Genomic DNA, 18,199 nt, shown 5'->3' with positions numbered 1-18,199 from the left:
ATAACTTTCTCTCCTTTACATATAGACATATTTAATTTCAATTCCATATTAATAATTATTCAAAACTTTATCGATTTAAAATAAATATCTTAAATTTTAATTTTACTGCAATTTCTTTTTAAAATGTATTATTTTTAAGAATTGACCCCAACAATTTTAATTTTGATTTAATTCTTCTTAAAGTTATTTTTTTAAGGAAAAATTATCCCCTACACATTTAAAAACTTTACTCAGTTAAAATTTATTTGTAAAATTAAATAAACCTTTTCTTTTTTTTCTAAATTATTATTTTAATTTATAAAAAGTGAGAAAAGTAATAAATTATACACATTTAACGTAAGTAAATTAACTTGAATCTATTGATAAGTTTTAAATATTAATTAAGAAAAAAATTAAAGTTTAGAATGTCTATTTATATAGTGATGTCTAACAGCTTTTATTTTAAAAAAAATGTCTATTTGTAAAAGAGGTAAAGTTGAGTGAAGTTAAATGTTTTCCCCAATATATAGCAACGCAATAAAAGTAAATAGACTGAGGATATATTACATAAAAAATTTAAAAGAAATTTTTTATTTATTAATAACTTTAAATATTATTGATGTATTTGTGTCTTTTTTTTAATTGTTATTTACAATTATATGGTAAAATTAAACATATCCAGCTAAACTCATGTCGTTGTTAATTAGATTTGATTAAAAAACGAAAAGTATAAACTTAAAACGAAATATTTTATATAAACAAATAAGGAATTTAATCCAAACCATATTGTATACTTCTAAAGAGTATGTGTTGATACTGTATTGCTTTTACATTCTTTATTCTTCAAGCACAAATGGTTTACATATAATAAATTAGTTGACTTTGTGATAATTATTTAAAAATTTATGCTAATTATGTTCATTAGTTAATAACAAAATAATTTATATTTATAACAAATCCATGTGAAAAATGATTAAAATATCGTTAACTCAAAGTTAAAAATTAAATCCCACACAATGGTACATATACTCATGTTCTCTTCGCCTTTTGTGTGCTCTGCCAAGGGGTTCTCAATTTTAGAATTGTTAATAAATAATTTCATAATACATATTTCGTAACTTTAATTCTACACTTATAGGGCACATGATTAAGAATAATTAATTTTTGGATTCTCTAATCCAAAATAATAATAATGATGTGCTTCTATAAGATCATTCAATAAGATGTATTATATATAATATATAATTACGAATTATACAATTTAAAATATAATTATTTTTCAAGAAGATATGGTTAGTAGAAAAAAAAGCAATTATATTTTAGATTATCCTAAAATACTCTTGGATGGTTTAAACAATCTAGAATACTTTATCTTGAAGTGATTATTTAAAATTACAAATACATATATTCTTAAATTGTTTTTTGACACTTCCAAAAAATGGGAAATCGTTGGCAAAGATAGAAGGAACAACAAAAAGCAAAGAGATATGAAGGTATGGAGGTGAAAGGTTGTGTGAATAGTGAATGAACAAGTTGAGTTTACCTTTAACTTTTATTTAAGGCTATTTTAGTTATTTTCATCCTCTTTGAGGTGAATATAGAAATTATAGAGGCGCATAAAGAAAGAAAGTGCTGCCATGTTAACCCAAAGACTCTTTCTTCCTACACCTCCATACCTTCTTGTGTCACCCCCATACTAAATATGAAAATACCATTTTATCCTTTTTTTTCACCCCCTTGAATCTGAAATAATAAGCCTATGGATTATGTAATCCGGATAAATTTTGGATTACATAATCCGGAAGTCAATTTCATATTTAGAAAAGACTTCTGGATTATAAAATCCGAAAGCTAATAACACATATGAAAAAAAGACTTCCGAATTACATAATCTGGAAACTAATCTTATGTATAAAAAAGACTTCTGGATTATGTAATCCGGAAGCTAATCACAAAAGACTTTCGGATTACATAATCCAGAAGCTAATTCTGAATCTAGAAAAAGACTTCCGGATTATGTAATCCAGAATATTGAAAAGGGTATTTTTGGAATAAGAAAAATTTATGGGGGTGGCACAAGAAGGTATGGAGGTGCAGGAAGAAGCAGCCTAACCCAAATTTGTAGGCCTACCAACGTTCATAAGCCCATTAGCTTTAATTCAAACGAGGCAACGAAAGTTTGACTCTTTCTTCCTACACCTCCATATTTTCTTGTGTCACCCCATACTAAATGTGAAAATATCATTTTATCCTTTTTTGTGCCACCCCTTGGATTTGAAATAAGTCTATGGATTATGTAATCCAGAAGCTAATCACACATCTGAAAAAAAGGCTTCCGAATTACATAATCCAGAAGTTAATCTTATGTATAGAAAAGACTTTCAGATTATGTAATCCAGAAGCTAATCACAAAAGGCTTATGGATTACATAATCCAAAAACTAATTCTGGATTTAAAAAAAAACTTCCGGATTATGTAATCAATAATATTAAAAAGGATATTTTTGAAATAAAAAAACTTATGGGATAGCACAAGAAGATATGGAAGTGCTGGAAGAAGCAACCAGAAAGTTTATATATTTTTTATTCTTAAGAAAAAACTACACAACTTATTTTTTCGAAGCAAGTACATAACATCATTACAAGAAAAATACTGCATGGAAAAACACACTCATATCTCTCTCATCTGATACAAAATTAGAGATTTTGGTTATTTATTAAAAAATTTGTATTTAAAAGCTTCTTCTAAGAAAATATTGGAATAATCAGATGTTATATTGTTTAGAGCATCTTTAATAACACCTGTTTAACCGCATTGCATGAGTTTTTAATAATAAAATATAATGTAAGTGTATTAACTATAATTTGGATCGTTTGAAATTTTTAAGAGAATTCCTTGTATAAACAATATTTTTAAGGATTGTTTAGCATTTGCACGTGTTAATTTGTAATGAAATATAAGTGAAGAAAATCTTACTTTTGTCAAACCTATATATAAAAGAATCTTTAATAGAAAATGGTTATAAGAGTTATTTAAAATAATTTTTTATTTAAATTGGAATAGACTTCCACAGTGGGGCTTTAAATTTATGTTTTAACTTCAATTGAAACGCTGCATTTCAAGTTTTGAAAGAAAAAATTGGAGAGATGGGAGTTATTGCTTAGAAAACGAGGGAAATGTAAAAGAAAAATAAGAAACATGAGCTCATATGAGTTAGTACAACGGAAGATTTGTTCTCATGACCATTGATATCGTGGGAGTGCTTATACCAAGTTGAATTGCATGATAGAGCTTAAATGAACGGAAATAACATATAGAACTGTAACATATGAGATTGAGAATAAAAAAGATATTACACTTGCACCAGAGTCTAACTAACATACTAATAATCTAACAATGCCATAACTTTTGTAATGATGTGTTTAGATTCGCCGATGAAGTGACAGCACAGATGTAAGAAAATTTTATTTGGATCAACATGTTTTTGGAGAAAAATATGCAAGGAAGAAAGTTATATAAATTTTTCTTTCCTCTCACCTATGCAAAGATTCCCTGGGTACATTATCTCTTATCTCTAGTCTCAAAGGTTTGTAGCACTTGCTTACTCAGCTATGGGGATATACAAAGATTATGAGAGATATCCACATAGAACATGAGTGTTTTGCATTTATACTCTTAAAATATAATATAACTTTACAACAGTATATGAAAAAATATTGGTCATTTCATAAATATAACTATTACAATTATTTATTTCTTTAATAACTTTATCGAAATTTGTAAGTAATGTGATATTAGAAAAGAATTTAAAAATGATTTTTAAAGTGGAAAATGTAAGTTTATAAATTTATTCTTGATATTAAAATGTAAATATATCGTTTTTTCAAATCCATTTCACTTGTTGCATTCCATTGTCATTCCCCATCTTCGGCAAATGTAACATCGCGACGGACAATCAGCTTCTTTGTCATTGGATTGTACAGTTTGTATCCTTCATGCTTATATCCAATGAAAATGGTCTTCACTACCTTATCATCCAACTTTGATCTTGCTGCCTTGGGGACATGAGCATAAGTAATTGACCCAAATACCTTCAAGTGTTGAACATTGGGTTTGAATCCACTCCATGCCTTAATCGGAGTTGTGTTAGGAACACTCCAAGTGGGTGATCTGTTTATCAAATATATCGCACATGTTACAGCCTCAACCCAAAAATTATTTGGCATACCTTTCGCTTTAAGTATGCTCCTCGCCATGTTATGTTATGGTGTGTATGGACATGTTATGTTATGGTGCAACCCAAGTTCTTCACAGTGCTTCTTGAACTCATTAGACTTGTACTCACCCCATCCATCACTACGCACCATCTTAATTAGTCTGCCACTCTATCTTTCAACAAATGCTTTAAATATTTTAAAGCAGTGAAATACCTCATCCTTGCTTTTCAATAGATAAATCCAGATTTTTCTTGAAAAATCATCAATAAAGGTTACTTATTGCCTCTAATTAATGATATGTTCATTGGGTCATAAACATCTGTATGAACAAGCTCCAAAGGAATTTCGCACGCCAAGACTCTTTAACAAATGGTATCCTGTGATTCTTTCCAAAAATGAAAGACTCACACAATTGATCAGGGTGGCGAATATGGGGTAAGTCATTCTCTAAATTTCGTTTGGAGAGATTTTCGAAATTCTGAAAATTTAAGTGCCCAAACCATAAATGTCATAACCACGATTCATTATTCACTATTGCATTCAAGAACTTGAAATCACCCATATTAAAATCTAATGGAAACATGCACTTTTTTGATAAAAAGGTTTTAAGAATCAAACTACCTTCTTTATCAAAAATTGAGAATTGATTTTCAACTATGTGCATCACGTAACCCTTTTCGGCCAACTGTCCCATACTCAACAAATTACTTTTCATATCAGGTACATAGAAAACATCATAGATATACTTGTGATCACCATTCTTCAATGTGATAAGAATTCACCCTTTTTCCAGTCACTAAAACGAACCTGCAAACAGCTCCTTCTGACCACACATATGATTTGTGCAACCTGTATCCAAATACCAAGTCTGATTATTTGGAGTTTCATTTGTTGTGGCTACCATTAGTACTGCATGATCATTTTCATCTTATTCATGATTACGGTCTTCTTGAGCACAATTGGCAGCATAATTATCACCTTTTGATATGCACTCATTTGCTTAATGGTCGCGCTTATAGCAGTTATAACATTCCATATTTGATTTATTATGCATGCCCTTACGTCCTCCGCGACCACGTCCTCCGTGTCAAGAGTTATTTGAACTCGAATTGTGATCGAAACCAGTGCTATTTTGCTTAACACCTCCATGGTTTTGGCCACCACGTCCTTTGTTGGAATAGCTACCACTGTGTCCCCGTCCTCTGCCTCGTGAACTACCGTGTTTATGATAGGAACTACCAATTGAAGCTTGTGCTTGTAACCTGTTCAATTGGTTTTTCAATCTTACTATGCGCTCGTAGAGAACCGGACAATAACCTTACTATTATTGTTGAAAGGTCATTGGCCTCTTCAATTGCGGCAACATGTTCAAATCTGGGAGTTAAAAACCTCAAAATCTTCTCCACCTTTGCCTGCTCTGAATGTGTTTCACCATTGGTCTTCATCTTGATTTGTCAAGCAAAGAATTCTATTTATATAGACATCAACAGTCTCTGTGGTTTCCATCTGCAACAGTTCATATTGGCGTCTTAAAGTTTGAAGACGCACCCTCTTGATCTTGTCATCACCTTTATAATTGGTTGACAAAACGGTTCAAGCCTCATTTGCAGTTGTTGCTCTTTCTATCTGCTCAAACGTCTTGTCATTCATCCCTTGATGGATGAGATACAAATCCTTCTTTTCCTTCTTCTTTTGGTCACGAAGCGCTACTCGTTGCGCCTCAATTGCATTAGCAGCTAATGCAGACACTCCACTTTCAATGACATCCCATAACTCATGATAATCAAACAAAACTCTCATCTGCACGCACCAATGATTGTAATTTTTTCCATCAAGAATAGGGACTGATAATTGGGTAGACAATTCACATCAATTGCTTTGTGTCCTTTTGGAAGATCAGTAAGTTGCCATGTATTGTTTTTCTCAATCGCAGCCTTTTGTCTTTTGGGGTGTTGAATGACATCTGCAAGTCTCACGAGTTTTGAATCTACAAGAAAAGCAAAGTGAACCAATTCTCCATTGTCATCAACTCATCATCAAGATTTACTTCGTAATCTTGAAGGTGTATAAGATTAAAGCGAAAGCAAATGGTAAGATTGATAAATACAAAGCAAGGTTAGTGGCAAAGGGATTCGAGCAAAGAGAAGGCTATGATTATGAAGAAATATTTTCTCCTATAGCTTGAATGGAAACAATGAGATTAATCATTGCTTTAACTACACAAAGGAAATAGAAAATTCACCAAATTAACGTCAAGTTTGCGTTTTTAAACGACCCACTTGATGAAGAGGTTTATGTAAAGTAGTCGTCGAATTTCATACAATCTGGCAAAGAGGAGAAGGTGTACAAACTAACTAAGGCTTTATGTGATCTTAAACAGGCACCAAGAACTTGGAACAAAAGGATTGATTCATTTCTTCATGCCACTGGATTTAAAAAATGTGCATAAGATCATGGTCTTGATGTAAAGACTAATGATTATGGAGATTTGTTAATTTTATGTCTTTATGTTGATGATGTAATTTTTACAAGAAGTAATCTCAAAATGATTAACTTCAAGCATATCATGATGAAGGAATTTGAAATGACTGATCTTAATCTTATGTCCTACTTTTTGGGAATTGAACATCCAAGGAGACGATGAAATTTTCATTCATCAGAAGTAATTTACTGTTGAGTTTTTAAAGAAGTTTAAGATGGAGGATTCAAACTCAGTTAAGACTCCAATTGAAACTAGAATTAAACTTACAAAGGAAGGTGACGAGCGAACTATATATGCAACATACTTTAAGCAGATTGTTGTAGATATCTCACGTGTACTAGACCCGACATATGTTATGTTGTAGAATTGGTCAGTTGATACATGAAGCACCTCGACAAGTTCATTTACAAGTTGTAAAGAGAGTTATACGTTACATCAAAGGTACTAAAATACTTTTGGTTTATTTTACCCTTTATTTAAAAAGATTGAGATCGTTGGATACTCAAACAATGATTGGGTGGAGATTCAGACGAGAGGAAGAACACAAGTAGTCATTGTTTTATGATCGAAAAGACTGTTTGCTTGTGATCATCAAAGAAACAGTATTATCTACTTGCGAAGCTGAGTATGTAGCAACAACAAATGTTTGTCAATCAGTTTGGCTCAACAATATCATGACTCAAATTGATTTTAATCTAGATGTTCCAATCAAGATTTATGTGGACAATGTCTCTGCAATTAATCTTGCAAAGAATCCGGTTTTTCATCAAAGAAGTAAACACGTTGATATTCGATATCACTTCCTGCAAGACCAAGTTGGGAAGAACATGATCAAATTAGAATACTACAGATCAGAAGATCAGATTGCTGATATTCTCACTAAGTCATTAAAGATCAATGCTTTTATCAAGTTAAGAGATATATTGAGCATGAAGGTTGTTTCAAATTAGAATTAAGAAAGGATGTTGGTTGTTAATTTATATTTTATTAAAATTTGAATTAGTCTTAAATTGTTTACAATAGTGCTTAATGATCTAGTGGTATTGAAAGTGTTTACAGGATTGTTAGTAGTGGTATTGAAAGTGTTTACAGGATTGTTAGTATTGAAAGTGTTTACAGGATTGTTAGTAGTGGTATTGAAAGTGTTTACAGGATTGTTAGTAGTGGTATTGAAAGTGTTTACAGGATTGTTAGTATTGTATTAGTGGTTAGTTATTGCTCATAGTTATAATTTTATTTATTTATATATATATATATATATATATATATATATTTTCTTTTTATTTTTTTTTATTTTTTGGTTGAATTAAATCAAATAAAATACATCAGTTCTCTTATTTCTTATTTTGTTCAATTAGATTCTACAACTTTTATAACTATTATTCCTTCGATCAGTTTCTCCAAGAGATTGTAGAAACTAAAGCCATACATGTTAAATGATAGGAAGAATGGAAGTTCAAATCAACACAAGCCACCCTACAAATTCATGTTGACATTATGTTATTGGTCGATTTTCATTTTGATTTTTGAACAAACCCGAAAAACAATAATATGAAGCAGCTTCATTGGACCCATTGCGTTTCTAATCTAAATTTCCAGCCGATCATGTCAGACTATCTCTAACAATTGAATCATATGTGCTTAGATGTATATATGGTAATAAAAGTTTAGAATAATTTCAAATTATCGTTACTGTTTTTATTTAATACTTTCTTAATAGAATAACAAGGAGGAACACATAGTCCACAACAATAGCAGGGAAACATGCCGATAAGGTAAATAAATACTAACACACAAACGGCATCGAGATAGCTCAACGAGTTGCATGCATGGAATCCAATGAGTTATACAACATAATAATGCAAGAAAAGGATTAGTCCTTCCAAAGGTTTCAAAATGACATCCTTATGGTACTCTTTACACGACCGCAACTCTCGCAATCATTCTGGGGTTGGCAACAACATTAAATGTTTGGCCTCATGTTCAGATGAGATGCTATCTTTTGGCCAAGAGAACGGTCAGCCTGCATGACAATTCCAAGAAAAGAACATCATGTGAGCAAACCATACCCAGTACTGATAAATTAACATGCCTAAAATCTAAATCTCATTATCTCACCTGAGACCAGTATGATATCCAGACGCTGCGGATTTCATGGGTGACACGTGGGTCAGATAAAGCATCAACCCATCGGCGGATAAATCTATCTTGCCTGCACAGAAGAGAAAACCCGACATCAGACATCACCAAACATATTTCCTATTGAACATATCACATATTTCCTATTGAACATATCAGTAGTTTATAACAGGAACCTGTCAGGTGCCCAAGATCGGAATCTCTCTCCAGCCTGCTTGAAGTTGTTCTCCTTCTCAATTCCACACTGCATTAAGGAGTAGAGCTGTTCATACATTCTTGCACTAACTAATATCGGCAGCATTTCAATAGTTTTGACCAGAGCTATTTATTGTTTTTCAAAATCTTGTCATTTGTTTATAGAGCATTAATCTCTTCTATCCAAAAGCAATGTGTGATTTGTTTCTTCTACAATGAAGAAACATTTAACAATGCTATGGGTCCACTTATTTGTTTCCTTTCTCGTCGGATCAATTTTATATATTTGCTCAGCAACAGTATTTTGTCTAACAGATTAGAATAGAAAAGCATATCAAAGGAATACACGTTTTGACTAATGCTTTGAAGTTTGAATTTTCAGAAATTTTTATTAGAATTATAAAATGTGTAATTTGGTTTCTTAGAAAAACAAAAACTGAAAGGAACTACGCAATCAAAACCGAAACCCATGGCAGGTGGATTCCTTTGCTAACAGATGCTCCACATTTGCATTACCCAATTGATAAAATCTAACCTTTTCACGCCTTCCAGAGCAGATAGCAGGAGGTATGGGGAAACTTTCTGCATGACGAACAGAATCATACCTCGAAGGGAAGTAATTGACCTATAAATTGGCAAGGTTTAGTCCCAAGAAAAAAAAATGTAATAATAACTACAGAATTGATAGCAATATCACCCAATCAGAATGTGCGTGAATTAACAGCAATAATGTAGTTAACAAGGCAACCGGCTTCTCATGCAGGAAACAAATAAGAAAATATAAGAATTAAAACCTTAAGTTACCTCCTCATCCCTGTGGATGAAATTCATGAAACCTTCATGGTGATTGTTGTGGTGAGCACACTTGGGAGCATTGGCAGGAAGTTGCAGATAGTTTGGTCCAAGCCTGTGCCTCTGTGAATCGGCATAAGAGAATATCCTGGTTTGAAGCATCTTATCATCTGAGTAATATACACCAGGAACCACTATGGCAGGGCAAAATGCAAGTTGCTCATTCTCGGCGAAGAAGTTATCTATGTTCTTATTCAGGACCAAGCGACCAACAGGCTGCAAGGGTATAATGTCCTCGGGCCAAGTTTTGGTTACATCAAGAGGGTCAAAGTCAAATTTGTCTTCGTGTGCAGGATCTATTGTCTGAATGAACAGTTTCCACTCAGGATAGTTACCAGCAGCAATGGAATCATGAAGGTCTTGAGTAGCATGGCTATGGTTGGCTCCTCCCACCTTAATGGCCTCTTCCTCCAATAGACACTTCACACCACTCACGGTCTTCCAGTGAAATTTCACATACACTGCTTTCCCAGCCTTGCTGATCAAGGTATATGTGTTAACTCCAAAACCATCCATATGCCTGTAATCTTGTGGAACACCCAAATCATCAAATAAAAAGGAGAACATGTGAAGGCTTTCCGGAAAGTGAGAGAAGAAGTCAAGGATCCTCCAATTCTCCTGGATGTGGTTTTTAGGGTTGGGTTTAAGAGCATGGACCATATCTGGAAACTTCATGCCATCGCGTACAAAGAAGACGGGAAGGTTGTTTCCAACAAGATCGAAGTTACCCTGTTTCACAAGGAAAAATTTGGAATAATGTACAATACCAAAGTACTACTACTGCCATATTTCCTTCTTTCTAAAACTTTATGGCTTTTCAAATACTCAACTAGCACCCTCAGTTACAGTGAAGATTTCTTTACAGGTTAAACTAAATATTTGATTCTTCTAGTTGTCTCTGTACAAGAAAGTTGAGTTTAAGCTATACAAGGAGCTTAGTTTTAAACAGGTTATTTTTCACCAACTGCAGCTGAAATGTTTTGGAAAAAATTTCATAAACATGTTCTAAAACATGCAATACGTTCATTAATCAATACCTCTCTGGTGTAAAATTTCACAGCAAAACCTCGAGGGTCCCTCAAAGTTTCAGGGCTACCACGCTCATGGATGACAGTTGAAAAACGGACAATTACTGGTGTCTGAACTCCAGGAGCTCGAAGGAAATCTGCACATGTCAGGTGAGAAACGTCATGTGTGACCTCAAAGAAACCCTTTGCACTAGCTCCCCTGGCATGGACAACACGTTCTGGGATCCGTTCCCTGTCAAAGTTTGCAAGCTTTTCCACAAGATGATAATCCTCCAGGAGAATTGGACCTGCCAAAATGGATAAAATAACATAAATTTCCTCTTTTCTGATTAAATAATATTCATCCGAATTCAATCCAGCTATTCAACAGTGTGACAAACACATAATAAGCCACCATCCAATTGGCACCCTCGCAAAAGTATAGGAAAAGAAAAAACTGGAATTGACCGCCATATTCCTCCGCAAATAAAAGACTCATAATATTTTTCCACGTAACTGTAACTACCATGTTGCAACATAGATAAGTGAAATCAAAGATTAAACTACACTTAGACATATACAATCTCTATGATAGAAATAGGGCAAAGAATGAATACATGCTAGTACGATTCTATTTCGATAAACTTTTTCATGAATCCTAATAAGGAAAAAAATATGAAGGAAAACTAAAGAAGTTTCTCCCACAAAACTCAAATTAACTTATGCATAAAATAAAATCAACTCTTGGAGAAACTAAATGATAGCACTTTTACAAATTAGTTAATGTATAAACTAATCTAAGCCAAAAAAAAAATCTCTTTTTTCGGGGAAAAAAGGATTTTAGCCTACTTTTGTTAAACATGATTAACATCCCAATATTTTCAAAAATTGATGAATTTAGTCCTACATAGAGTTTAATTCCTCCGTTCTAAAATTCATCATTTTTCTAAAGTTAGGAGAATCTAAATTCAATTTTTTTTTAAAGTTCGAAGACCAGATAGAAACGTACATGGACCTTGATCGCGTTCAACGGAATATTCAAGAACTAAAAACAATATTTTTCCTTTTTCCACCCATACATGCTTATTGAAAAGTTTTTTCTGAACATGGCTTAGATGTTGCATTCTGAATATTCAGTGAACTGTAATTACCAAGGGTAGTAACTAACTACAAAAACCAGAGTCAGCTATAGTCTACACATAGTCAGTCACATGGTCCACATGTCCTGCACTAATAGACCTTACAAAGCACAATAAAGCCCACAAAATTATATTATTTAAGAGGATTCTACTTCGCTGGCATCAAAACAAGGGAAAGTTTAACAATTTTAGCAAACAAGAAATCACTCAAATGCGTGATTATGCAACAATTTCAGCTAGGATCGATACCTCTAGCTCCAACAGTTAAAGAGGAGTTGTTGTTATAAACAGGAGCACCAGAATTTGTAGTCCAGAAGGGAGAATTGAAAGCGCTGGATGGCCGGTGCTGCATCACAAAAAACACCAGTAAGCAAACAAAGTCTAATAATCGATTCACACAACAGTAGTTGCTCCACGAAGCTCAAATTTCAAAGAGATCACAAGTTTTAATTAACAATAAAAAATTGAACACGTTGAGATAAAAGAAACGGAGAAAACGAAGAAGATTTGGAGAGTTTACTAATGGTGGAATCGGAAAACATTAGGCAATAAAAGAAGAGAACAGTGAATAGCAATACCTTGTAGGGATCCATGGTAACGGATGAGAGTGAGAGACGAAAGAAGAGGATGAGAATGAGATTAGGAGAATGGCAACGCTATTTCATTTCGTGTGGCAATCGCGAGTCTTACCGCCTTATAAAGACTCTATTTGTTTTTCTTTTTCTTTTCCAAAATTTCATTTTTATTTACATTTTTTGTATAGATATAACGTTATTTTCATTGAATTTCTCGAGACACAATATATATAAATTAAAGATACTACTTTTAATAAAAAATATTAAAAAATTTATTGAAGATCCCAACAAAAATTTAAGATATTTCATTTATTATAAATTAGCAAAAATATAGGTAAAATTATGTTGTATTCGTATTTTTTTATACTCAATTTTCATAATGATAGAAATTAAATATACATAAAAAAAATGATTTTTGATGAACTGAAAATGAAAAATAAAAAATAATATGTAAAAAAAATATAAATTGATTAAACAATTTTTTTTTCTTTTTTAAGTTGTTTTTCTTTTTTCATTGATAGTTTTGGAATCTGAAAGTGTAATAATGTTCATGTTAAAGCTAAGATTGACTTGATAGTAGATACAAGAGAATAATGGTTTTACCAAAATATATAGTTGCTTGAAATGGGGTGAAGAGAGTGATTGAAAATGAAAGTTATTTTATTTTATACGTGAGATTTTATGTAGAACGTGTGAGAGTATGTTGTCTCTTTCTTCCTATTGTTGCCTTTAAATAAAGAATTGAGGAAAGAATGAGGATTTAGTTTGCCTATAAAAATTCTACATTAATATTAAATTAAAAAATAATTATTTTTTAAGTAATTTATATGAAATAACAAAATAATTCACTGTAATAATAAAATGAGATATATTAATAAAATGAGATATATTAAATAAGAGTAAAATTAAAAGAAACTTGTGTGCAGAAAAAAGCTAACAAAGATATAGATGTAGGCCAACCTCGTTATACAAACCAAAATTTTATGAATCTAATTTAGGCTTAAAAATTTACTTACTACAAACAATATCTGAAATAACTTTTTCTTAATTTAAACTTTTTATTTACTTTAGATTAATTAATATCTTTTTATAGAATGTGTCTCATAAGGTATATTATTATAGTTTATTTTCTCTCCTCTACATCAATATCAATATATATAATTATTTTAAAAAATAATTAATAATAAAAAATTTAAGTGGAATATCTTTTGAAAGTTTAACATTTTTTTTTGGAAAGTTTAATATATTTTTCTCACAAATTTATCCTGATTTAGTCATATTTTCTTCACTTAATTATACATATATATCAAAATTATTTTTGACAAATGAAATGTAAAATTCGCTAAAAATTTCGATATACCTAAATTTCATCCCAACACAATGTTGGTATTAAAATTTTCACCAATCTTATATTAGTAGACATAATTTTGATGCTTCAATTTCTTATTCTCCAAAATTATTCAGTTATTACTGAACAGCAAAAATTATACCCAAGGTTAAGATATTTCAACTGTGAGAGCCTATGAAAAATAATTTTATTGTCACTATTTTTATAAATAAAAAATAATTAATTACTATAATAATTATATTAGAGACTATTTTAGTGATTAAAAAGAATTAATTTTAAAATTAGTTTATATTATTGTTATAGTTTCTAAATTGGTATATAAGTAGTTATCAAAGTTCTAACTACAAATTATTTAAATTCTAAATTTGGTAACAAAAGTTTTGGTTTCTAATTATATATCAATTTAAAAATCATTTAACAATAATAGAAACTAATTTAAAAATTAATTTTTTTAATTTATAAAATAGTCTATAATTATGTAATTATAACGTCTAATTACTTTTTATTTTAAAAATTAATTTTTATTTTATAAATTTTTTCTATTAATTATTTAAAAAAGTATATGGTAATTTATCTTAAGATTCATTTAAAGAATTAATAGTATTTTTCTTTAATGAATTTGGAAATTGAACTGGTGGTATGAAGTTAATGTAACCTAAACCGAGGACAAAGAACAATCAATTTCATATAATTAAAGTATACTTATCATCTCGTTAATTTATTAATCTAAAATAAAATAAAGTATTCATATTAATAGTAAATCATTACACTTGTGGATATTTTATAATATGTATCCACGTGATTATCATTATCATTATATACAAAATTTCATAAATTTTCTCATTTTCATAATTAATTTTTTATTTCTAATTAAATATTTAAAATTGTTAAAGATCTTACACAAATTATATATAAAAACTTTTTAATAGTAGGTACAAAATTTATTTTAAAAATATTTTATAAAATTGAATTAAATTTAAAAATTAATTTTTAAAATGATATTTGATTAAAATTTATCTTATTCATAATTAGATTATTTATCAAATCATCCATTAATATATAATCTAACGTATAAATTTATATTCTTATAATATATAAACTTCACTTTAAAAATAATTAATTTTATAAAATTAAATTAAATTTAAAATTGACTTTCTAACAAAAATAAATATAAAAAATAATGAAAATTCTTTTTGTTTCTAATTTTCACTATGAATTGTCTGCATATATCATGTTCATAACAGTATTAAAGTGTGAAGTGTAGGATGATAATGATGAAAAATGGATTATATCAAGGGGTGACGAAAAATTAGAGTTTAATAATATTTGATGTCCATTTTTATTTCACTTTTTGCTTAAAATGGAATCCGTAGGCGAATCTGGAATAACTGGGCGATATTTGATGGGATGTAGGAAGTGAGGACCACAAATATTATTATTAATGGATTACTACGTAATAATGCGTAATATTTTATGGTGAGAATAAGGAGCTATAGATAAGAGTTGGATTAAGTTGAGAAAAAATGATTAAAATATTTGAGAACGTCCTTCACTCTAGCTTCCTTATCTTTCTTTTGGCCTTTTCTTTTGAGTTTAGGCTTAGCAATACGTGAGATGGTGACATCCACCATTCCTAACATCCCACGCTACCCAATCTTCTCCAAACATCCCCTTAAATTAAATTCAAACATAAATACGTTCTTACAATTTTCGAACCTACAAGTAATTATAAATACTTGTATTATTTTTTTTATAGTATTTTTAATATTTTTTATGCCAAGCTGTTCAAGTAATATTATTAAAATTAGGTAAATTCTTTGGGTATTTTCATTTTTTATCTTTATATTTTTTTTTAATTCCACAATATTTTTTTGAGTATGGTGAAGAGTGTGGTGTTTTATTTATTTATTTTTAATTAGTGGTGATTATTTGTGATGACTAGTGATGAACTTTGATGATTAAAATACGTTTTGTGATATTTTTAATAATAACGGACGTGTTTTTTATTCACTTATTGTATAATTAAAAAATTACAAAATCTATAAAAAACAGGATGTAAAACTGAATTATAAAACTAGAAAAAACACTATCTTCATACTGTAGAATAAACTTTTAGTTCCAAAGTTCACAATTTGTTTCATATTACAATAAAAATCAACTTCATAAAACCATCAATAGTTTAGGAATAATTATTTTTTTAATAGGATTTTTAAATATCACCTAAAGAAAAAAATTTAACTAAAAAAACTCAAATCCTAAAAAAAATGTGGATAAATCATGTCAGATGATAAAATTGTCCTATCTATTACTAGAGTAAAAAAGAGCAAAAGTATTGTAACTAAAAAGAAAGTAAAAAAATACAAAATATAAAAATTATTTAAAAATATAAAATTATGTTTCATTTAATTTTTTTTGAAAAACTTAAAACCGACTTTTTATAATTAATAATTAATATGATTTATACGAAGTTTCATAAGAGATATTAAGCGGAGGTAGAATTTGTCTTAAAATTAATATACTGTCTGTTTTTAAGGGCATATAAATTATTTTAAGTCTCAGGATATGAATTATTATGGATATTAATTATTAGGTGTACAGGAAGATTTCGTTTGATGACGTCAATATTTTTCTTTTTTATTATTTGTTTTCCAACTTATCTCATTAAAATGAATAATGAAATAGTGTAATTTTTGTGGGTGGGATTTTATTCAAAACTTATAACTGCATAAATCAGAGATCCATCACTGTCCTTAGACGCACCAAAGGGGCAATTTTTGTTTTTGGGGTGCATGTGTTTTTTTTGGGTACAAATTTCGAGCCCGTCCTTGCAATTTTCTAAAGAAAATATTCGAATTGAATCTTTATGCATTATTAACAATAACAAAAAATGTACACTATTAATCACACACAAAAAAAACATGTTAAATGTGACTGTAGTTATTTTTAATAAAAATCAACAAATTTATTATGTGTTTATCTTTTATTGATTAATAATATAAAAATCATTTATAATATTAATGAAATCATTAATTAAATAATCAAACTAATTAAAGTGAAATATTAAGGAAATCAGATAACTAACTGATAATTAATGAAAATATGTGTGCGTAGTGTTTTGGTTTTCTAAAATCTAATTTATTGTTACGTAAGTATACAAATTTCTAACATTCCTTTTAATTAGCCTAGTATCACCATTCTTCTTTTGGTCTTTCACTTTCAATGTTTTTATTCCCTATTTTTTTTAAAGTAAATGTAACATGCTCATTTTTAAACTAAAATTGTACCTGAGTGGATGATGGGACCTAGGTAATACCTCTCTATTGGATACACAATTCGCTGATGTGTTAGTACCGGTCGGGTACTTACGATTGCACTCCGACGCTCAAGTCAGTGCTAATATATTTGGTGTGTTCTCCTAGGATATCAAAAACGTATTTTTTCTCCCTTTAGGAGTCCTATTTTATAGGTTGACTTTGATCTCCACTTATGTGGGCTAGATAACCAGTTCATCAAAACGTATCTAGTGATTTTCTGAAATCATGAGAGTGTATCTCTCAGTTACATTGAGATATTTACCCAAATATCTTTAAGTATGTCTTTTGACTTATTCATGTCTTAAGAATTCAACCCATCCATAAATATTAAACATTAACCTTTCGACTAAAAACCTCGATCTATTGACAGAAAAAAACTGAGTTAAATTTATACAGTTTATCTTATATATAGATTGTTTGAGAAATTAGTGATCGAGTTATGATAAAAAACACAATTCTAATTTGATTTATCATGATATTATGAAAAAAGTATTATGACTTGCATTTCTTCTTCACATTTTAATTGTTATCTTTATTTCTACATGTTTTTGTACTATGTAACCGCTAGTTAAATATTCGTACATCATAAACTTGTAAAACAAATCCCAAATGTGTTTTAAAAAAGTAAATAATACACAACACAATAACTACTGATTAAATATTTTTTTTTACTGTGAATACATTCTTGTTAAATTACATATTACATGCACAAACTTTTTTTTATTAAACAAACATACTAAATTTATCTTTAAGTTTGACTTGAGTAAAAAATGATCCCAAATTGGTCGTTGTCTTGTCATGAATTTTTGCGAAACTAGACAAAATTGAATTGTGTGTTTGGTCTGCATCTGCAAATGAAGGACAAAACGTTAATAGAGTGTAAGTGGTTGAGATAAAGCCATGTACATTGCTAACTCACCTTGAGTTCTATTATCTTCACTGGAAACAACAT

General features: G+C 29.9%; 1 protein-coding gene across 1 annotated transcript; it reads right to left on the bottom strand.

Moving 5' to 3' along the window:
- Window positions 1-8,351: 8,351 nt before the first annotated feature.
- LOC137821182 (catalase-4) lies at window positions 8,352-12,680 on the bottom strand. The gene is made up of 8 exons (XM_068625652.2): window positions 12,589-12,680; window positions 12,260-12,356; window positions 10,902-11,179; window positions 9,817-10,593; window positions 9,548-9,637; window positions 8,994-9,061; window positions 8,797-8,890; window positions 8,352-8,701 (listed from the first exon to the last, which is right to left on the bottom strand). The coding sequence occupies exons 1-8, from the start codon at window positions 12,601-12,603 to the stop codon at window positions 8,642-8,644; spliced, it is 1,479 nt and encodes a 492-aa protein (XP_068481753.1). The 5' UTR covers window positions 12,604-12,680; the 3' UTR covers window positions 8,352-8,641.
- Between the last annotated feature and the right edge of the window lie 5,519 nt (window positions 12,681-18,199).

The sequence above is a fragment of the Phaseolus vulgaris genome, chromosome 9 (genome assembly GCF_051622355.1).
Source record: "Phaseolus vulgaris cultivar YP4 chromosome 9, ASM5162235v1, whole genome shotgun sequence".
NCBI classification, from domain to species: domain Eukaryota; kingdom Viridiplantae; phylum Streptophyta; class Magnoliopsida; order Fabales; family Fabaceae; genus Phaseolus; species Phaseolus vulgaris.
Note: the sequence above shows the minus strand (reverse complement) of the source record. Positions and strands in the feature narration are given on the sequence as shown.

What these genes read in the sequence shown, in the direction of transcription:
- LOC137821182 (XM_068625652.2), bottom strand. An exon ending in GCTCTGGAAGGCGTGAAAAG is followed by an intron (nt 9,062 to 9,547) that starts GTTAGATTTTAT and finishes TCCTTAATGCAG; the next exon opens with TGTGGAATTGAGAAGGAGAA. An exon ending in CGATCTTGGGCACCTGACAG is followed by an intron (nt 8,891 to 8,993) that starts GTTCCTGTTATA and finishes TCTTCTGTGCAG; the next exon opens with GCAAGATAGATTTATCCGCC.